The sequence below is a fragment of the Muscardinus avellanarius genome, assembly GCF_963383645.1.
Source record: "Muscardinus avellanarius genome assembly, chromosome: 1".
Taxonomy (NCBI): domain Eukaryota; kingdom Metazoa; phylum Chordata; class Mammalia; order Rodentia; family Gliridae; genus Muscardinus; species Muscardinus avellanarius.
In genome coordinates this window covers 58492772-58515401 of record NC_137786.1, presented here as the reverse complement: position 1 = coordinate 58515401, position 22630 = coordinate 58492772, and the positions used below count along the sequence as shown (strand labels likewise).

Here is a 22630-nt window from a genome sequence, read left to right as displayed (position 1 = left end):
TTAGGGAAAAATCATGAGCAAACCTAGGAACCCTTATGCAAGTGAGTTCATGCAGAATCAGTTGCCTCGTATGACATTATTGCCACGTTTTTTTCTACTGTAGATAAATAGAACCAAGTTTCCTATGAGACTATATTTCTTTGGAGGAAAATCAGTATTTGGATCTGAAAAATAAAATGAGTACACGGAAACAAAGCAGCCAGTCTTCCTTCCACCCCTGGCTTCCTGCAGGTGCTGCAGAGCTGAGGCCAGGAGAAGCCTCCCTGTGTGAATAATGAGGTCCTAGAGCCCGCAGAGCCCTGCAAAGGCCAAACAACTGGGTTTGAAAGAGGGTGAGCAGACTGGCAGAGGGGCCTTGAGGAAGACACAGCAGGGGAGTGGGGAGAAGAGGCAGATGCTCTCTCTCCAAAGGTTTGCGGTTTCGAGGCATTAAGATTTTTTTGTGCCAGCCGGGCGTGGTGGAGCACAGTTATAATCCCAGCATGTGGGAAGCTGAGACAGGAGGATCATGGTTCACGAACAACCTCAGCTACTACTTAGTGAGGCCCTTTGCAAGTCAGTGAGACCCTGTTTCAAAATAGAATAAAAAACAGAGCTGGGGGTGTAGCTCTGTGGTAGAATGCCCCTGGGTTCCATCCCCAGCACCACACACACACACAAAGATTTTTTGTGCCAATGAAATACATCTGTTAGAAATGTGACAGCTGCATCCCTCTGATAGGTTGGGTCCCTTCCCCCTGCCCTTACGGGACCCTGCAGCTGGAACAGGAGGTGGAGCCCCGGAAGCCAGAAGTGGAGGTGGGGCAAACTCCAGATGTCAAGGGGCAGACTCCAGATATCGCGAGAGGACTGGCATTCTCCCACCTTGCTAACCCCACCCCAAGACCCCAGCTACGTAAATATCCTCACTTCCTCTCTCGAGTGCGACTCTGCGGACCGATAACCTTGCTCCCCCAATATCGGTCCACAGACCTCATCTGGGAGCGACAGACATTTAATAAAAGGGGCCTCGTTTCACACTCCTTTCCTTTCCTTTCCAACCCCTGACTCAATTTCAACTTTACACCCTCCTCTGAGCTGCTTGGTTGTACTCGAGATACCTACATGACCTCCCAGTAAGCAAGTTTGTTTGGAAGAAATTCCGCAGATCCTTAGTCTATGTGGCATTTAAATGGTCAAAAAAGCAAGTAGGCACAAACCAGTGACTCACCTGTATAGAAGAAACCAGCTCTGGCCAGCGCTGTGGTTCCCAAAGGGCAGTCGTGGGGCCAGGTCTTAAACGTGTCCAGCCGTAGCTCTTCAGTAGCAAAGATGCTGTCATTGCCATAAGCTTAAATAAAAGGCAGAGGGTAAAACTAAAGAGCTTTGATTTTTTTTTCTTTTTTGGTGGTACTGAGGATGGAACCCTTCTACCTCCGGGCTACACTCCCAGACCTATTTTATATTTTATTTGGAAACAGGGTCTCTAAGCCAGCGAGGCTGGCTTTGAACCCACGCAATCCTCCTGTCTTCGCTTCCCAAGCTCAGGGATTACAAGTATGCACCATCATTCCCGACCTTCCAACAAGCTCTGATAGTGTGAAGTTCAACTTATTCCTTCACATTTACAGACAGGATGATCTGATACACTGAGTTTGCTTTAAAAAAATTGAAGGTGAGCTGGGCATGGTGGAGCACAATTGTAATCCCAGCATTTGGGAAGCTGAGACAGGAGGATAGTGGTTCGCGAACAGCCTCAATAATTTAGTGAGACACTGTTTCAAAATAAATTCGGCGACCCCCTTTCCACCCGGAAGGACCCTGTGGTCTGGGCCTCTGACCCTGACCCTGGGCGGGTGGGCAGGTGCTGGTGAGGCACCCCTAGGCGACCCCCTGCCTACCCAGAAGGACCCTGTGGTCCGGGCCCCTGGCCCTGACCCTGGGCGGGTGGGCAGGCGCTGGCAGGGCACCCCTCGGCGACCCCCTTTCCCCCTGGAATGACCCTGTAAAAAAGGAAAAGAAAAAGAAAAAAGGAAAATATCGGAGAGTGGTCAAGGAGGCCGTGGCAGATGCCAGGATACTGGAGATGCAGACAAAACTTATTCAAATGAACTGGAATTATTGGAAAAATTCCCCACTAAGGAGGACTGCTTCTTCTCTACATTGTTAAGAATCTTGGACATCACCTGTAAGGAGAGAGACTTTAGCGGAGACCAAGGAGAAAGGCGGTGCTGGAAGCAGTCTCCGCGTTGGTGGTGGAGACTTGTATTCAGGAGAAGCAGAAATCGGAGCCTACCAACCTTATTTATTTATTTTTTTTGGAGAAATTACACCAAAGGTCAAATGCTACCTTCGCGCATGCTTAGGAACACTGGACAACATTCAGAGTGGAAAAAGAGCTTAGGAAAGATTTGAAATGGTGGAGGCAGTGGCAATGGCAGGGGCCAGTACTCAGGGGAGGCAGAGATCTGATGCATTACACCTGGAACCTTTGAAGTAATGCCACCAGAGGCAGAATGCTACCACCATGCACCCTCGAGAACGTGGGACAAACGGTTGGGCGAAGAGGGTGCTCGGATTAGAGCCTGCCGAGGGGTGAGGCTGGCGACAGACACAGCAAAGCTGGGATTGGAGCCTGTCGTGAGGCAAGTCCAATGCTGGAGCCTCTGAGGCTGGGATCGGAGCCTGCCGAGTGGTTAGGCCAGTGCTGGGGCCAGCGTGGCGGGGATCGGAGCCTGCCGTGAGGCAAGGCCGGTGCTGAGGCCTCTGAGGCTGGGATCAGAGCCTGCTGAGGGGTTAGGCCGGTACCGGAGCCAAAGACCAGCATCGGAGCCAGCCATGAGGCAAGGCTGCTACTCGGGCCTCCAAAGCCAGGATCAGAGCCTGCCGAGGGGTTAGGCCGGTGCCGGGGCCAACGGCTGGCATCGGAGCCTTCCGTGAGGCAAGGCCGCTATTGAGGCCTCCAAGGCCGGGATGGGAGCCTGCCGAGGGGTTAGGCTGGTGCTGGGGTCTCGGAGGCTGGGATCGGAGCCTGCCGAGGGGTTAGGCCAGTGCCGGGGCCAGCGACCAGCATCAGAGCCTTCCAAGGCCGCTATGAGGCCTCCGAGGCCTGTATCCGAGCCTGCTGAGGGGTTAGGCTGATACTGGGGCTATCGGCTAGCATCGGAGCCTGCCGTGAGGAAGGCCAGTGCTGGGGCCTTTGAGGCCGGGATCGGAGCCAGCTCAGGGGTTAGGCCAGTGTCGGGGCCAGCGAGACCAGAATTGGGGCCTCCCATGAGGCAAGGCCGCTTGCTTGAGCCAGCGAGGTCTGGATCAGTCCACCAGGTAGCCAGGCCACAACTGGGGCCATCAAGAGTGGGATCGGTATTTGCAACGCGGCATGCACAGAGAATATCGCAGAAAATTAAAACCAGGTCCTTCCCCTAATCAGCAATAACTAGGAGGAAACGGGCAACAGGAAGTGGTCGAGCTATAGAAAGGGCCCTATAGTGAAGCAATTAAGGTGACCAATCAGAGGGTATAGAATAGGGGAGGATGGAGCCTCTTTAAAAAGCAGGAGGTACATAAACATATGTATCAAAGTTAATTACCAAACAAGCATGGGATTGAGGGAGGGGGAGGGAATGGGATGGGGGCTGGATGAGGGCTAATTGGATGATGTGTTCTTGTATATCCTCTCAAGTCTTGTATTCCAATGTGATATATGATTACAATGCACCAATAAAAATAAATTTAAAAAAAGAATAAAAAATAGGGCAGGGGGTATAGCTCAGAGGTCGAATGCCACGGGGTTCCATCCCCAGACCCACACCCACACACACACACACACACACACACACACACACACACAATAATAATAATAGAAAGAAAGAGAAAAAGAAAAAAGAAAACAATTGAAGGAGAAAGCCAGCTGTGCAGCTGTGGTGGTACACAATTGTAATCCCAGTACTTGGGAGGCTGAGACAGGAGGATCACAGGTTCAAGACCAGCCTGCTCAATTTAGCAAGGCTCTGAAGCAACCTAGTGAGATTCTGACTCCAAACAATAGAAAGGGCTGGGGTGTAGCTTGTAGATAGAATTCCCCCAGGTTTTATCACTAGTATTCACCCATCACGTAAACAGAATGCTTTCCAAACATTTTTTGTGTGTGTGGCATTGGGAATTGAACGCAGGAACATTCTGCCTCAGAGCTATAACCCCAGATTTTTATTGTTTTGAAACAGGGTCTTGCTAGGTTGCTGAGAGTCTTGCTATTTGTAGAGGCTGGCCTCCAAGCTCAAGTATTCCCCAGTACTGGGATTACAGGTGTGTGTCACCATGCCCAGCTCTTCCCAAACATTTTATTCAGAAATTTTAGTTGTTTTAAGGCAAGTGCCAGTTAAGGAACTACCCTACCATATTTCCTTGTGCTCTTTTTGTTTGTTTGTTTGTTTGTTTGTTTGTTTGTTTTGGTACTGGGGATGGAACCCAGGGCCATTCTACCTCCAGGGCCATTCTACCTCCAAGCAGCACTCCCAGACCTGTGTGTGTGTGTGTGTGTGTGTGGTACTGGGGTTCCTGGAAACCCTTCTATCTCCGGGCTACACTCCTAGACTTATTTTAAATTTTTTTATTTGGAAATAGGATCTCTTAAGCCAGCAAGGCTGACTACAAACCTGCGCAGATCCTCCTGTCTCTGCCTCTCAAGTTGGGGATTACAAGTGTGCACCACCACGCCCGGCCCAGCCCTATTTTTTATTCTTTATTTTGGAACAGGATCTCATTGAGTTGCAAAGGCCTCACTAGGTAGCTGAGGCTGTCTGCAAACCCGGATCCTCCTGTCTCAGCCTCCCAAATGCTGGGATTACAAGTGTGCGCCACCATTCCCGGCTCCTTGTGCTCTTCTGATATGGGAAAGAACAGTCAGAGCCCTGGAAATATTAGCAGTTACAAATCTAGACTTAGCTAGGGAAAATTAGAAGAGCCTTGCTCCCTCCCGATCTGTCAGCAAGCTGACTGTCCTGACAAAGACACACAGCGGAAAGGGAAATCGGAGTGTTTGCAGATCAGTGGGACCAGTCCCACCCTGTTGTTTACCGGGAGACAGAACAGGCAAGGGTGTTCTCTAAACACAAATAGGAAGCATCAGCCCAGCCAGAGTACATCTGCCCCATGAGAGAGAGAGAGAGAGAGAGAGAGAGAGAGAGAGAGAGAGAGAGATTCAAGTAACAAACACTTTCTGCTTCTGTATCCTGCTTCTGCTAGGTGTCATGTATTTCATGTCTTCCCTTCCTTCCCTAGTAAGGTGACCAACTGTATAAAAAAGTTGTAATGCTTTTGTTCGGGGCCCAAAGTCCAGGAAATGGCTGGCCTGCGCCATCAGCTGCAGATTAAATGAAGCACTTGCATATTCTATTTCTGGAGTCTTCCCTTGTCTCTAAAATCATGCTGTAGGGAGCACTCTCCTACAACTCTTCTTTACTAAACGCCAAGTCACTCCACAAGAGCAGAAATTTCTTATAAAAATGATAAAAATGATTTTTTTTGAGGTACTGGGAATTGAACCCAGTGGTGTTTGACCTCTGAGTGACACTCCCAGCTCTAATATTTTTCTTTCTTTCTTTCTTTCTTTCTTTCTTTCTTTCTTTCTTTCTTTCTTCCTTCCTTCCTTTCTTTCTTTTTTCTTTCTCTCTCTCTCTCTCTCTCTCTCTCTCTCTCTCTCTCTTTCTTTTTCTTTTTTTCTTTTATTCATGCATTCATTTTTTTGTGTGTGTGATACTAGTGATGGAATCCAGGGGGCATTCTACCTTTGAGCTACACCCCCAGCCCTATATTTTTATTCTTTATTTTGAAGCAGGGTCTCACTGAGTTGCAAAGAGCCTCACGAAGTAGTGAGGCTGTCCTCCCTGGGATTACAAGCGTGCGCCACCACATCCAGCTAATTCTTTATTTTTGAAACAGGCTTTTACTGAGTTGCAAGGAGCCTCACTAAGTAGCTGAGGCTGTCTGCAAACCGAGATCCTCCAATCTCCGCCTCCCAAATGCTGAAATTACAAGCCTGCGCCACCACGCCTGACCTATGATTTTTAAAGGGAGTTAGAATGCAATAAAATTAGGAGAAAAATGAAAGGGTAAAAAAAAGACAAAGAGCCGGGCGTGGTGGCGCACGCTTGTAATCCCAGCATTCGGGAGGCTGAGACCAGAGGATCGCCGTTCGCGGACAGCCTCAGCTACTAAGTGAGGCCCTCTGCAACTCAGTGAGACCCGGTTTCAAAATAAAGAATAAAAAATAGGACAGGGGGTGTAGCTCGGAGGTCAAATGCCCCTGAGTTCCATCCCCAGACCCGCAAAAAAAAAAAAAAAAAAAAGACAAAGAAAAAAAGCAAAAGGAGATACAAGCAAGCAAAGACTTTGAAAGTATGAGTTTTTACCTGATGCCATAGGTAATTCTCTTTGGACCCAGGAATTCATAAAATGTGCTCCCTGAGAAAAATAAATTCATATTATTGATTGTTTAACTTATATATACACTTATTTGTGAGAAAGAACTGAAGAATTTCCTCCACAGAATGAAGAGTCTCATTAAATAGAATGAAGAGTCTCATTAAATAGAATTTTGGAAAAATATTCCTTTGTGATTTTATTAATGCTGGAGTTTTTTGGTGTGGTACTGGAGATTGAACCCAGGGGTATTCTACCTCTAAGCTATACCCTTAGCCCTTTTTATTTTTTTATTTTGAAACAGGGTCTTGATGAGTCACTGAGTCTGGCCTCGAACCTGCAATCCTCCAGTCTTAAGCCTCCCAAGGACTGAGATCACAGGTGTGTACCACTTGGCATGTCTGGTTTGGAGATGTTTTTAGCACAACATTTAACAGCAGCAAAATGTTTACTTATACCAAACAGGAAATCTTCTCAGGGTCACTTGTTCAAGAAACCCAGCTTGAAAGAAAACTGCATTTAGATACCAACAGTGTAGAAAGTAAGAGACACGGGAAGAAAGCTAAATTCAGAAGGGTTTTATGGAGCAGGGTATGGTGGCGCATGTAATCCCAGCTTTGGGAGGCTGAGACAGGAGGTTCACAGTTCGAGGACACCCTCAGTGAGACGCTGTTTCAAAAAATAAAGAATAAAAAATAGGGATGGAAGTCGGGCGTGGTGGCGCATGCTTGTAATCTCTGTGCTTGGGAGGCGGAGACAGGAGGATCGCACAGGTTCAAAGCCAGCTGGCTTAAGAGACCCTGTTTCAAAAATATAAAATAGGTCTGGGAGTGTAGCCCGGAGGTAGAAGGGCTTCCAGGAACCCCAGTACCATCAAAAAAAAAAAAAAAAAAAAAAAAAATAGGGATGGAGGTGTAGGTTGGAGGTAGAATGCCCCTGGGTTCCATCTCCAGTACTGAAAAAAAAAGAGAGAGAGAGACACACACATACACACAGAGACGAGAGAGAGAGAGACAGAGAGAGACAGAGAGAGACAGAGAGAGACAGAGAGAGAGAGAGATAGAAGGGTTTTATGTATTGAACAATTGATCCTTCTAGAAATAATCACACCAGAATCTCTTTCAGAGGGGGAAAAAAACCCTCTTACCACCTTTTTATGCATTTGTCTACAGGGTTCTGGTCTTCTGTGTCATTAGCCAATACATTCTCTTTTTCACTTAAGACAATATGGGTTGAGTTTCTTGTTATTTGCCTCTAGGACATCCTTGCTGATAGGGGCTGGATAACCAGCAGGGAGGAGCCAGCTCTGAGGTGGTGATGCTACATGCTGTAGGCTGCCAGGGGAGTAAGCGTGGGCAGTGGGCTCTTTTAGAGCAAAGATGAGCAGGAAGGCAGGCAGAGCCAATCAAAAGTCGGCCTGGGCAGGTGTGGTGGTGTGCACTTGTAATCCCAGTACTTGTGAGGCTGAGACAGGAAGACTGCAAGTTTATGGCCAGTTTCAGCAAAAGTAATAAGCTTGGAAGTAGAACACGCCTCGGTTCAATCCTCAGTACATGCCCACCTGAAAAAAAAATTAGCCCTAGAAAAAAAAATTCTAAGGTCTTTAGTTTAACAAGAAAAAAAATATATATATATATAGATAGATAGATAGATATAGATAGATATAGATATAGATATATTATAAAATGGAGAGAGACATTTTTTTTTACTCTGCACATAAGAGGCAGGGGAATCAGGAAAACAGAAGAAATAGAACCATGATGTAAAAAGAAAACCTCACACCTTGTGATTCAGGCTTTATTAGGAAATGTAGAGACAATTTAAGGAAAAAAATGGCTGTTAGAAACTACCGTTACGTCAATAAATCCCTCGTAGCTCTGAATATATTGGGCAAGTTCCTCTGAAGATTTCTTACTTTGAAGAAATTCACATCTATAGTTAAAAATATAATTAAGATTTACCTCAGTACTGTGATAAAAATGTCCTATATCATAATGAACTTCATTAAAACATAGAATTGTTGAATTTTATAACTCAGCAAAATGTCAAAAAATTTTACCATAAAACTTTATGAGAATTATCATTGTTCTGGTGTAATTATTTACTTCTATTAGTAACAACATATGTAACTATTAAAGATTACTTTTTGAAATTATCCCTCACTATTTTTTTTAAATTTTTTGTTGGTACACTGTATTCATACATCATAGTGGGATACAAAAAACTTTTGTAGACATACATGCACGCATCGCCCACGCATTGCCCAGTCAGCCCCCACCCAATCCCCACCTCATTCCCTCCCCATCCCTCCTTCCCATGCTTGGTTTAGTGGTTGACATCTAGTATTATAGCAATTTATCCAAAATTAAAAATGATAATCTCACATAACAGTTTCATTTGTCTGATACTAAGCTTTTGATAACTTAAAGATAACATTTCAGTATTTCTTTTTGCTTTCTTTCTTACCAGAGAATATTTTTTTCTTTTTTTTTTTAGGTAAAACTATCATATATTTATATATTTATTTTTCAGAAAAAATCTATCCTAATATGGAATATGGTCTCTAGATACCCAAAACGATCTTGAAAAAGAACAAAGCTAGAAGATATATATTTTCTAATTTCAAACCATATAAAGCTACAATAATTCAAAGAGTGTAGTACTGTTATAAAGGCAGATATATAAACCATTGGAGTTAAATAAAAGCCTAGAGATACATTCTTCCACATATTGTCAAGTTATTTTTGACAAGGTTTCCACAAACATTTGGTGGAAGAAATAATAATCTTTTGACTAAATATTGTTGAAAAATAATAATTACATGAAAAATAAAATAAAATTGGACCCTTACCTAATCCCATATACAAATATTAACTCAAAATAGATAAAAGACCTAAATATAAATCTTAAGACTATAAACTTTTAGAAGAAAATCTGGGTCATAAAACCTCACAACATTGAAATTGGCAGTGATTTCTTGGATATGATTTCAATGGCACAGGCAATAGAAGGGTATACAAACTCCCTAAAAAATAAAATATTGTATATCCAAAGACAATGTAAACAGAGTTAAAAGTTACTGATAGAATGGGATAAAATATTTCCAAATGCTATATCTGAAGGTATATTAATATTCCAACTAGAAATCCTAAAAATTAGCAACAATAAAGGCAAACAATACCATTTAGAGATAGGTAAAAGACTAACATAAATAATGAATCTCCACAGATAACCAATCTTAGTTGTCTGTTGGATGGAAAATCTTGTTTCTCTGGTTCTGGTGTGTGTTACCTATTTCTTCTTTGTAATTAATCTCTTTGAGTATTTTCTCTAGTGCTGGTTTTGAAGACATAAATTCTTTCAGTTTCTGTTTGTCATGGAAGCTTCTTATTTTTCCATCTAATTTGATAGAAAGTTTTTCTGGGTAGAAAATTTTGGGCTGGAAGTTGTTTTCTTTCAGAGTTTGGAATATGTTACTCCAAGCCCTTCTGGCTCTCATGACTTGGTTTGGGAAGTCTGGAGTGATTCTAATTGGTTTGCCTCTGAATGTCACTTGGCACTTTGTTTTTGTTGTCTTTAAGATTCTCTGCTTGGCTTCCACATTGGTCATTTTGACAATTATGTGGTGTGGGGATCCTCTTCTCCGATACTGTCTAAAGGGAGTTCTATAAGTTTCCTGGATCTGTGTATCAACCTCTTGCTCTATGTTTGGAAAATTTTCTGCTATTACTTCCTTGAAGAGATTGTTGATCCCTTTGGTTTCACTTTCTTTTCCCTCCTCTATTCCAATTGTTCTTAGGTTAACTTTCTTAAAATGGGCCCATATTTCTTCAATGTCAGATTCCTGCTGTTGGATATTTTTTTCTAGATTGGAAACTATGCGTTCATTTTTTGGAATGATCATCTTCTAAGAGCGAGATTCTGTTCTCCATGTGGTCTAATAGGTTGTGCTTTGAATTGAGGCCTTTACTTCATTAATTGCATCCTTTATCTCTTTTTGGCTCTCTCTGAATCCTTTTCGAAACAGCTCTATTATTTCTACAGTTATTTTCCTGATTTGATCTTCTAGAAATCTCTGAATTTCTGTTTTATCAGGTTCTGATGTTGTGGGATTGTGGGCATTCATTGCTCCATTGTTATTCCTCTTTCCCATGATTTCGGAAGTTTGTGCCTTCTCTGGGTTCTTCCCTTGGGTCACTATGACTTCACTTAAGGTGCTCTGGATCTCGAGTCTGTGGTGTCTCGGTCCCCACTACTCCTTTACTAGGTTGTATCGCAAAGTCTCAGACCCAGGGAGTCAATAGAGGCTGCTTTAGACTCTGGGGGGTGCCAGGTTGCGCGTTCTCCTATGGTGTGATATCTCTGCCACTGTCACTCCCCACTGGGTCCCTGGGAGTCAGTACTGGGATTTCTCCTCTGAGGCTCGCAATTTGACTCACTGTTGTTGAATACGCAGATGGAGCTGTAGTGGACTCGGTGAATTTGCTGCTGCTGCCGCTGGTGGCAATATGGCGCTGCTGCCACGCTCTCGGCCGTAGGGCTGGCGTATTTCTTCTCTGATTTTGAGCTCTTCTCTGAGTTCCTGCAGCTTGTGCTGACCCAGCCACTGGCAGCTTTAGATGCTCCCTGCGCTGAAAAATCTGTCGAATCCCGCTGGGCTCTTCCGCAGCAGCTCACCTCGGCTCACTGTTCGGGCTCTTCCGCAGCGGCTCACCTCGGCTTGCTGTCCGCTGCTCCTCTCTGGAGCCTGGTGGGCTGTTGAGTGCGTTGGTCTGGAGCCATCAGGTGAGCTTGCCGCTGCCACCAGCAGTAAGGTGCTGCTGCCGCGTCCTCAGCCGTGAGGCTGGCGTATCTCCTCTGTGGCTCTGAGTTCTGTTATGAGACCCCCTCCTCTCTGGGGCTGGTGATTTTATTGTTTCTCTGGTGATGGTGTTTTCTGGCTATGAAAGACGCTGATTTTGTGGTAATAGAGACTGGTTGTTAGCGGAGCTCTTAAGCCCCGCCTTTCTCGGTCGCCATCTTCCCGGAAGTCCTCTATCCCTCACTATTTTAACAAAATAAAACCCGAAGACATCCATTGTTTGGTTTTACTTTTTCATAACTTTCTATTTATTTTGAAAAAAAAAAAAGTACCTATATGATTTGAGAACTTTAAGCAGGGCATGTGGCACATGTTTGTAATCCCAGCATTTGGGAGGCTGAGACAGGAGGATCACAGTTTGAGGATAGCCTCAGCTACTTAGTGAGGCCCTTTGCAACTCAGTGATCAAAATATAGAATTAAAAAAAATAGCCGGGCGTGGTGGCGCACGCTTGTAATCCCCGCGCTTGGGAGGCGGAGACAGGAGGATCGCGCAGGTTCGAAGCCAGCCTCTCTGGCTTAAGAGACTCTGTTTCCAAATAAAAATATAAAATAGGTCTGGGAGTGTAGCCCGGAGGTATAAGGGCTTCCAGGAACCCCAGTACCACCAAAAAAAAAAAAAAAAAAAAAAAATAGGGCTGTGGGTTATAGCTCCAAGGTAGAATGCCCCTGGGTTTTATCTCCAGTACCGCCAAAAAAAAAAAAAAAAAAATTGAGAACTTCACCCCCCATACAACTCCCTGGACTGGGGATTGAGCCCACGGGCACTATACCATTGAGCTACATCCCCAGTTCTATTTATTTATTTATGTATTCATTTATTTGTTTGTTTATTTGTATGATACTAGAGATTGAACCCAGGGGCCTTCGACCTCCAAGCTATACACTGTAGCCTTATTTTTAAATTTTATTTTGAAACAGAATCTTGCTAGATTGATGAGATTCTCACTACTTGCTTAGGCTGTCCTTGAAACTGCGATCCTCTTGTCTCAGCCTTCCATGTACTGGGATTATAAGTGTTGCCACAACACCTGGCTTTATTTTTATTTTGAGACAGAGTCTTGCTAAGTTGTCCAGGCTAGCCTAAAACTTGTGATCCTCCTGCTTCAGCTTCCTAAGTAGCTGATATTAAAGGCTTGTGGCTGGCTGAAACATTTTTTAAAGGCTTATACTCCACTTATTGTGCTAGTATTGGAAAATTGCTTTGTTATTAATTTCTTTTTTTTTTTTTTTTTGGTGGTCCTGGGAATGGAACCCAGGGACATTCTACCTCTCAGCTATACCCCCAGTCCTATTTTCTTTTATTCTTGATTTTTTTTTGTGTGTGTGTGATACTGGGGTTCCTGGAAGCCCTTCTACCTCCGGGCTACACTCCCAGACCTATTTTTACACTTTTTATTTGGAAATAGGGTCTCCTAAGCCAGCCCGGGCAGCTGGCTTTGAACCTGCGCGATCCTCCTATCTCTGCCTCCCAAGCGTGCGGATTACAAGCCTGTGCCACCACGCCCGGCTTTATTCTTGATTTTGAAACAGAGTCTCACTGAGTTGCAAAAGGCCTCACTAAGTAGCTGAGGCTGTCCTTGAACTGTGATTCCCCCTGTCTCAGCCTCCTAAATGCAAGGGTGTGCCACCACGCCTAGCTTGGTTTTTTTTTTTTTTTTTTTTGGTGGTACTGGGGGTGGAACCCAGAGGCTTTCTACCTCCGGGCTATACTCCCAGGCCTTTTTTATATTTTATTTGGAAACAGGGTCTCACTAAGTTGCTGAGAGCCTCACTAAGTACCTGAGGCTGGCTTGAAACCTGTGCGATCCTCCTGTCTCAGCCTCCCAAGTGAGGGGATTACAAGCGTGCTCCACCATGCCCGGCCCTAGCTTGGTATTAATTTCAAAAATGTAAAAAGTATGCCGGGCGTGGTGGCGCACGCTTGTAATCCCCGCGCTTGGGAGGCAGAGACAGGAGGATCGCGCAGGTTTGAAGCCAGCCGCGCTGGCTTTAGAGACCCTGTTTCCAAATTTAAAAAGTATAAAAAATAGGTCTGGGAGTGTAGCCCGGGTTTCCAGGAAGCCCAGTACCACCAAAAAAAAAAAATAGCCGAGCGTGGTGGTGCACGCTTGTAATCCCCACGCTTGGGAGGCGGAGACAGGAAGATCGCGCAAGTTCAAAGCCAGCTCTGCTGGCTTGGAGACCCTGTTTCCAAATAAAAATGTTAAAAATGGGTCTGGGAGTGTAATCGGGAGGTAGAAGGGTTTCCAGGAACCCCAGTACCACAAAAAAATAAAAATAAAAAATAAAAAGTAGTCAGGGTCTAGGTCTGGGTGCTGGCAGGCACTCAGGCAGGGAGGGGCGGCAGCTGTCACAATGCAGAGTTCCTCTTTGTCTTTGCCCTTCATTCTAATGATTAGCCTATAGTAAAAGCCTTAGAGTCCATTGAAGCCTTTAGCCCTAAAACTATATAGAGGCCATCAGTGCCTCTGTTTACCTCCCCTCCTCTGTGACCTGGCCTGGGTATAGGAAAGGCAAACTCCGTGTGCCGCTCCAAAGCACCCTAGTTGATGAGCAACCAATACTGCCCAGTACAATAGAAGCAAGGGCCAAGTAGACTTTTCACAAAGAGGCACCACCTGCCTAAGGAATAAGTTACTAGCCCATTGCCTTAGTAACTCTGATAAGAAGATACCAATACAAAAATCTGTTTAAAGGCTGAGGTCCCGAAAAGGGGCCAGAGTCACATTTTCGGGCTCTCCAGCATGTGTGCCAGCACGCTGCTTTTTCTTCTCTTTTCTATTTCCTCTTGATTTTTCTTTTCAGATTACAGTACAGTTTTATTTTACAATATATTTTAAATTATTATAAGTTCTACAATAATTTCAACAAACCAGACACTCCCAAACACAATGCTGAAACACAACAATTATGTCATAACTGCTTAGTATTCCAAATGAATAAAGATCTTTTTAAACATGGAAGAAATTAGTCTTCCTATAATTTAATCCCTAAGATCTACTCTCCTTTATAGACTACAATATTATTGTCGGTTTCATACACTTTTACTTTATAAAGAACTCCCACAGGAAGAAGTTTCCGGCGGTTTTCCCAGATATATACAGCTACATTTTCTGTCATGCTTACAACATCTGCAAAGTACGGCACGTCCAGATTCAGATTCTTATGATCCAGGGGCTTCATGATCGCCTCCTTTATAATTGTGCCCATGGCCATTCGGATTGTTGCATTTCCCAAACAATTTCAAGTTTTCTTCATCACTCAGAGATTTGCTGTGCAGCGCGGGCCCTGGCCTGGACCCTGAGCACTCATCCTCCGCACCTCGGGCGGGAAGGGCTGGCTCTCCTATTGATTTCGTAATGAAGATTTGCTAAGGCTGCACGGGAAAATGAATTTTAATTTTTCTAATCAACAAACTTTAGTTGAATAAGAAAAAGAACTCTGGGCACCACTTAAACCATAACACTTACTATTAGAATATTGATTTTTTTCCATTCATCATAAAAACAGAAATTTTAGAAGAAAATACTTATCCACTTACTTGGGGAACCACTTGGCATGCTCCTTCCAAGGATCATCTCCTTCTTCCCAATTTCCTAAGCATCCGCCACAGGAAAAACACTGCACAGTGTCCCTTTTACCTACACATGAAGGAAAACATTTGGATTGCCCAGCAGTGGCTCCAGAGGGCATGTTCTTGGAGCAGAGTATTTTGTGCATGAATAAGATATGCTCCAGCACGCCCACACTCTCATAACCTCTCTGGCTGAAGCCCCACCCACAGTACTATTTTGCCAAAATGACCACTTCTGAGATCTCAAACCCTACCCCTCAGCCATGGCCAACCTTCACAGACAGAACCTGAGGCTGTAGAACTCAACATGCCTGTCCTGGGGCTTCCAAGCTGGCATTTGGCACTTGGCCTTTGAGCTCTCAGGACCAAACTGATGGGGAAGCAGGCAAAGGAAGAGATAGAAGACTTAAGTTGTAGCTGGGCATAGGGTGCACGCCTGTAATCCCAGTACTTAGGGGCTTAAACACAAGGTGGGCAGGTGGGAGGACAACCTCAGGTATAAAACAAGACTCTCAGAAACCTAGCAAGAACCTGTTTCAAAACAAAAAATAAGCCAGGTGTGATGGCAAGCTTGTAATCCCAGCATTTGGGAGGCTGAGACGGGAGGATCGCGGTTCACAAACAGCCTCAGCTACTTAGTGAGGCCCTTTGCAACTCAGTGAGACCCTGTTTCAAAATAAAGAATAAAAATATAGGGTTGGGGGCACAGCTTAGAGGCAGAATGGCCCTGGGTTCCATCCCCAATACAATAAATAAATAAATAAATAAATAAATAAATAAATAAATAAATAAGGCTGGGGGTGTAGCTCAGAGGTAGAATGCTCCTGGGTTCAATCCCCAGTACCACAAAACAAAGAAAGAAACAAACAAAAACCAATCTAGGTTTTAGCTTTGCCTATTTCTTTTCTTTTCTTCTTTTTTTTAATGTGTGTGGTAGTAAGGGTACTGGAGATTGTAACCAGGAGCATTCTACCTCTGAGATACACCCACAGGCCTATTTTATTTTTCTATTTTGAAACAAGGTCTCCTTAGGTTGATGAGATTCTCACTACTTATTGACACTATCCCTGAACCTGCAATCCTCTTGTCTTAGCCTCCAAAATACTGGGATCACAGGTGTGCACCAACATGCCTGGCTCAATGCAGACACATTTCACAAATTATTTGATATTCAATAAAAACAGCTATGAAATGGGAGGGAAAAGGGCAAATTAGTTGAATTAGAATTAGTGTTTTAGCTGGGTACGGTGGAACATGTCTGTAATCCTGGTACTTGGGAGGCTGAGGCAGAAGGATCACCTTCAGCGACTTAGGTACTCCACAACATAGTGAGAACCTGTCTCAAAGAAAAAATAAAAAGTTGAGCATGGTGGCACACACTTTTAATCTTAGTATTTGGGAGGCTGAGACAGGAGGATAGCAAGTTCAAGGCCAATCTCAGTAAATAGTGATACTTTCATCAATACAGGAAGACCCTGTTTCAAAATAAAAATTAAAAACAGAATAGGGCTGGAAGTGCAGCTCAGAGGTAGAATGTTCTTGGGTTCAATTCCCAGTACCAGAAAAAAAATATATATATTATATGGGGGTGGTGGCGCACGCTTGTAGGTCTAGCATTTGTGTGAGACAGGAAGATTGCACAGGTTCAGTCAGCCTCAACTACTCAGTGAGGCCCTCTGCAACTCAGTGAGACCCTGCCAAGACTTTGCTGCCCACCCCATCTCGGCATCTACATGTGTGAGAATCCATGTAGTCATCGGCGATTAGCCCCGAGAGAGGGCATCGTCTCTGGCCAAAAAACTCCTCCACTCTTAGATATTCTTTCATAACTACTATCCTTTTGGTAATGATTCTTTTAACTCTCCAAACGAATTGCTCCGGTGGGAAAAAGATCAGGTGGAAAAAAGATCAGGACTACGAGAAAAAATTGAATTCATGTAAAATAATCTTTCCAGCAAACTTTCAGCCTTGCTCAAATGGTAATTAGATGAGCCTTGTTCAAATGGTAATTAGAGGCAGTAGCAACATTCCAGTCCACCTTTGACCTTGGCTTTTACATGTAGTAATAGTGATGCCTGGAGTTACAGCGACACCACCTGGTTAAAAATAGCTATGTCAAAACAAAGGACAGATAAAATAGATGTGTAAAGATGAAAGAAAGAAAATATGGTGAGAATAAGAAAGTATTTTGTATGAAGAAGAGCTTATCCTGAGATTGGCCCGAATGGGAAAGAGAGAATTAGGGTAATCAGAAAAGAAAAGAAAGTTGCAGAAGGTTAGTGATAGGAATATGGATTATTAAAAGAAGGAAAATGCTCAGCTGCTAGAGAAATATATCTGACAACTAAATCTAAAGACCTCATGTTATTTCTTGGTGTTTACCTGCTAAACTGTGTCATGAGTTTAAGTTTTCAGACAGCGGATAGTATTGCAGACAAAATCCAGCAGACATTCATCGAAATTCCCTAGATCATCATGAAGGAACACGGATTTTCCTTACGATAACTATATGAAAGCTGGAATCTCAGACTTCGTCCCCCATTATAAAGGAGGACATTGGACTAAGCCCTAGGAATGAAAACTCTTAAAAACTGGATTCTTCGAGTGATCTTAAAAACTAAATTCTTCAAGTGATTTTGGGTGTGACTTTTAGCCAAATAGAAGCCTCTGCAGCTGCAAGGCCAAAGGGGGCTGGGCTCCTGAGCACAAGGCCCACCTGAGATAATGGGACTGATTTCAAACACAAAGACCTGGGATATCCCAGGTCTTTACTTTTGTCTTGTTCAGGGTTGGTAATTTGCATGTGTATCTCTCTTTTGTACCTTGGGTGTTTTGCACTTCTTTTTACTAGAAATTCACTGGGAGAGGGGAAAATATAAAAAATCTTGTGTCCAAAATAAAGTGTTCGATTGCACAAGAAGTATCGATCCATGTCAGGTTCTTTTTAAAAGCGCCGATCATAGGATTATTTTCCTAGAAAAGAACCGCTACAGATAAGAATCTGTAGAAAATCACTCTATCCTTCCCCACCTTTACTGAGACCCTCGACCGCGAGCAAACTCGCGCCCCATTGGACTAGCTGGCTTTCGGCAAGACCCTGTTTCAAAATAAAGAATAAAAAATAGGGCTGGGGATTAGTTTGGAGGTAGAATGTCCCTGGGTTCCATCCCCAGTACTGCAAAAAAAAAAAAAATTATATGTAATATATATATCCTCTACCATCTGTATTTCCAGTAACCTGATGCTGGAATTAGCATTTTGATCAGGCTCAGGTTCTATTTTCTTCAATAAATATTTGTCATCTAACTAATGATAGGTTGGGTCCCTCCCTTCCCCACAGCAGGGACAGAAGGCAGAACCCTGGAAGCCAGAAGCGGAGATGTGCGAGAATCCAGGTGCCTCAAGATTCCAAGCATCACGAGACACACTCCAGAGCTCGTGAGACTGCAGATGTTGCGAGAATCGGCATGTCTATAAAACATCGGTACTTTCGCTCCGCAACACAACTCCACCGTGGATTGGGACTACATGGGATTCTCCGGTTCCTTCCCCCACGGCCGGCTGACTCCCTGAAGGTACCGGGTTCTTAATTAAAGCCGTTGTTAATAACCTGGTTGGTGCTTGCCTCCTTCACAATTTCCCCAAACTCTATTTTCAACGTTTCACCTAATACTTGCAAATAAGTTGCCAGTTAGTTCTGGTGCAAATGGCACAAGCCTGCAATCTCAGTACTTACGAGGTTTAGGAGCTACTACTATCTAAGGTCCAATTTTTTTTGGGGGGGTTACTAGAAATTGAACTCAGGGACATCCTACCTTCAAGCTACACCTCCAGTCCTATTTTGTTTTTATTCATTCATTCATTCATTCATTCATTCATTCATTCATTCATTGTGGCACTGGGGGTGGAACCCAGGGGCTTTTCTACCTCCGGGCTATACTCCCAGATGTATGTTATACTTTATTTGAAAATAGGGTCTCACTAAGTTGCTGAGAGCCTCACTAAGTAGCTGAGGCTGGCTTCGAACCTGTGCGATCCTCCTGTCTCAGCCTCCCAAGCGCTGGGATTACAAGCATGTGCCACCATGCCTAGCTATTGTTTTTATTTTTACTTTTATTTTTATTATTTTTCTTTTAGTGGTACTGGGGATGGAACCCAAAGGCTTTCTATCTCCAGGATACACTCCCAGACCTGTTTTTTATATTTTATTTGGAAACAGGGTCTCGCTAAATTGCTGAGATCCTCACTAAGTAGCTGAGGCTGGCTTTGAACCTGCAAGATCCTCTTGTCTCAGCCTCCCAAGTGCAGGGATTACAAGTGTGTGCCACCACAGACCCGCAAAAAATACATAAATAAATAAAAATTTAAAAATTATATAACAGGGTCTCACTAGGTTGATGAGAGGCTCACTACTTGCTGAGGCTGTCCTCGAACCTGAGATCCTCCCATCTCAGCCTCCTACATGCTGGGATTTACTAGCATGCATCACCATGCCTGTCTTAAGGTCCCAATTTATTTATTTTTTATGTGGTACTGGGGGTGGAATCCAGGGGCATTCTACTTCTGAGCTATGCCCCCAGCCCTATTTTTTATTCTTTATTTTGAAACAGGGTCTCACTGTGTTGGAGAGGGCCTCAGTAAGTAGATGAGGCTGTCTTCAAACTGCAATCCTCCTGTCTCAGCCTCCCAAATGCTGGGATTACAAGCATGCGCCACCATGCCAGGATTTCCCTAATTTAAGTAAAAGCAGTCTTTGTGTTTTATATATATTTGGCAAAGGAACACATGCTGCACTAAGTGTTCATTGAAGCAAAATCACTGCTGTTGAATTTTAATAAAATAGATCTTATATCCAATCTAATTCATTTACCAGGTGAGAATTCACAGAATGTTGCAAAGGCAATCACAACATGGAACCTAAACTTAAAACTCCAGAGAAACACTTTACCTGTAAAGACAAAGCCAGCAGCTGAGAGTGCCCGTGGAGACATCCCTTGGACGTAAAATGGCCAGTTGTGGAAGGATGCGAGTCTGGCCTCTTCTTCTCGGTACCTTGCTGAGCCTCCTCTTGGTTTGTCCCCGAGGTTCTTTACTCTTACGTCGTACTTGCCAATGTTACCTACATCTTTTCCCAAAAGGAACTCACAGTGGGGACGGAACTTCTTGTGGCTTTCTAAGGGGTCTTTCCTGAGGCTGGTACAAAAGAAGATTAAGCTACAGCAGAAGCACTGAACTCCAGACTTCACCCCAGTGAAGTAGAACCCGGCTGCAGCCATCTCCTGAGGCGTCCACGAGCTGTACTGCTTATAGGTCACGAACGTTTTTAGCCGTCTCGCTTCACTGCGCATCTGGGAGTTAAAGCCTTTCTGCATTTTTGCTCGGTCTTCCCGCTCAACTTCTTCTATTTCCTTTGCAAATTGTACGGCATCTAAGCCCAGAAGGGCAGACAGCTCTGAGAGGGATTCATAATCAAACTGGGAAATATTCTCCTCAGAGTCCTCCTGGGCAGCCATTTTCTGAAAAGAAAATTGTTTTCTACACATAGCTCAGAACAAGAACCCACAGCTATACCTCACCATAACATTTTTGGGAGCCCAACAGAGCCCCTGAAACAGTTCCAGCACCGTAACAGGTTGCTCTGGAGATATACTAATATTGACCCAGACTCATGTGAGAGGCAAATATTATTGTGAACTTATTTTATTAGCCAGCCAGATAGATATTAGGAGAAACTCCAGAAGCAGGAAATGGGACTTCAGACTTCCCTCAGTCACTTTTTTTTTTTTTTTTTTTTTTTTTGGTGGTGGTACTGAAGATTGAACCCAGGGGCATTCTAGCAGAGGCTGTCTGCAAACCATGATCCTCCCGTCTCAGCCTCGTGAATGCTGGGATTACAAGCGTGCGCCACCACACCTGGCTTTATTTTTCTAAACAATTAGATTCAATGTCACAGGGTGGTCTGGTTGATTGTAGGGTATGGCTGCCACAGCGCTCCTGGTGAAAGAAGCTGCTAAATTGACTTTAGGACACTCAGAAGTCCAAACCCTCCACCAGGTGCAGAGTGTTCTTGATATTATTATTATTATTATTATTATTATTTTTTTTTTTTTGTGGTACTGGGGTTCCTGGAAGCCCTTCTACCTCCAGGCTACACTCCCAGACCTATTTTATATTTTTATTTGGGAACAGGGTCTCTTAGGCCAGCACAACTGGCTTCGAACCTGCACAATCCTCCTGTCTCCGCCTCCCAAGTGCGGGGATTACAAGCGTGCGCCACCACAGCCGGCGTGTTCTTGATATTAAAGGGTATTAATAGCTAACTGGAGGATGGCTATCCAAATATCAAACCCTCTTGTTAGAATCTCCAGAGATTATCCTCAAGGTTTGGCAAACTTAAATCCAGCAACTTTACTTCCCATCCCAGGAGAAAAAGATGATTTAGACCATTCTTGCATAGAAATTATGGAGCACATGTATGGTAGCAGGACTGATCTGAGGAATCCGCCTCTAAGTAACCCTGATGTAGAATGGTTTACTTATGGGAAGAGTTTCATGAGTGAGGGAACTCAGAAATCAAGCTATGCAGTAGTAAGCCTTCAGGAGCTAATAGAAGCAAAGCCACTTCCTCCAAACACCTCAACACAAAAGGCTGAAATAATTGCTCTCACCCAAGCTTTGCAATTGGGAAAAGACAAATGTATTTTTCCATGTGTACGCTGTAGAGAGAAAAAGCATTTTTTTTTTTTTTTTTGGCAATACTAAGGACAGAACCCAGGGCCATTCTACCTCCAAGCTACACCCCCAGCCCTATTTTGTTTTTTTTTTTTATTTTGAAACAGGTTCTCACTAAGTTACAGAGGGCCTCACTAAACAGTTGGGGCTGGCTGCAAACCTGCAATCCTCCTGTCAGCCTTCCAAGTACTGAGATTACAAGCATGCACCACCACGCCCAGTGAGAAAAGGAACTTTTAACAGAAAAAAATTCTCCATCAAGCATGGAACTGAAGTCTTCTCTCTTCTGGAAGTGGTGTAGCACTTGAGAGGCTGAGACAGGAGGATCACACAGGTTCGAAGCCAGCCTCAGCTACTTAGTGAGGCTCTCAGCAACTTAGTGAGACCCTGTTTCCAAATAAAATATAAAATGGGTCTGGGAGTATAGCCTGGAGGTAGAAAGCCTCTGGGTTCCACTCCCAGTACCACCAAAAAAAAAAAAAAAAAAAGAATAAAAAATAGGGCTGGGGGTGTCGCTCGGAGGTAGAATGCCCCTGGGTTCCATTCCCAGTACCAAAAAACCTGAAAAGGAATGGGCAAGTCAGTGTGCATATAAACTAACTGAAAATGCCTGGTGGTCTAAAACAAAGGGACCATGACGTCTTATTACCCCATGTTGATTAATGGCAAATCATTAAAGGACTCTATGACTCATACCATTTGGGAAGATGGGCACTGACCACTTGGCTGCCCATGCCTTTGGAAGAAAAGGCCTTGAGACTACCATGTGAGAGGCCACAAGAGCTTACCCTCTCTGCCCCCGAAATAATCGGGGGGGGGCGGGGTTGGGTAGGAGCAGGACATTGCTTAACACAGTACAACAATGGGGCACATTTCCTGGAGGATACTGGCAAATGGACTTTGCCCAGATGCCCCTATGCTAAGGATATAAATACCTCCTGGTTTTTGGTGATACATTTTCTGGGTGGGTAGAAGCGTATCCTACCGGAACTAAAAAGGCCCAAGAAGTTATTAAGGCATCATTAAAGGAAATTATTCCTAGATTTCAGCTTCCCGGGTCAC

At 44.0% G+C, this 22630-nt stretch overlaps 1 protein-coding gene across 1 annotated transcript in view; it reads right to left on the bottom strand.

Annotated features, from left to right (window-relative positions):
• NAIP (NLR family apoptosis inhibitory protein) overlaps positions 1–20349 on the bottom strand; it is a gene marked incomplete at both ends in the record, with an annotated part of 43278 nt that extends 22929 nt beyond the window's left edge. The window contains 5 exons of the mRNA XM_080704043.1: positions 1211–1330; positions 6390–6441; positions 8250–8331; positions 14804–14903; positions 19785–20349. Of these exons, the coding sequence (XP_080560169.1) occupies positions 1211–1330; positions 6390–6441; positions 8250–8331; positions 14804–14903; positions 19785–20349 (919 nt within the window). The remainder of the gene's footprint in view (positions 1–1210; positions 1331–6389; positions 6442–8249; positions 8332–14803; positions 14904–19784) is intronic.
• Between the last annotated feature and the right edge of the window lie 2281 nt (positions 20350–22630).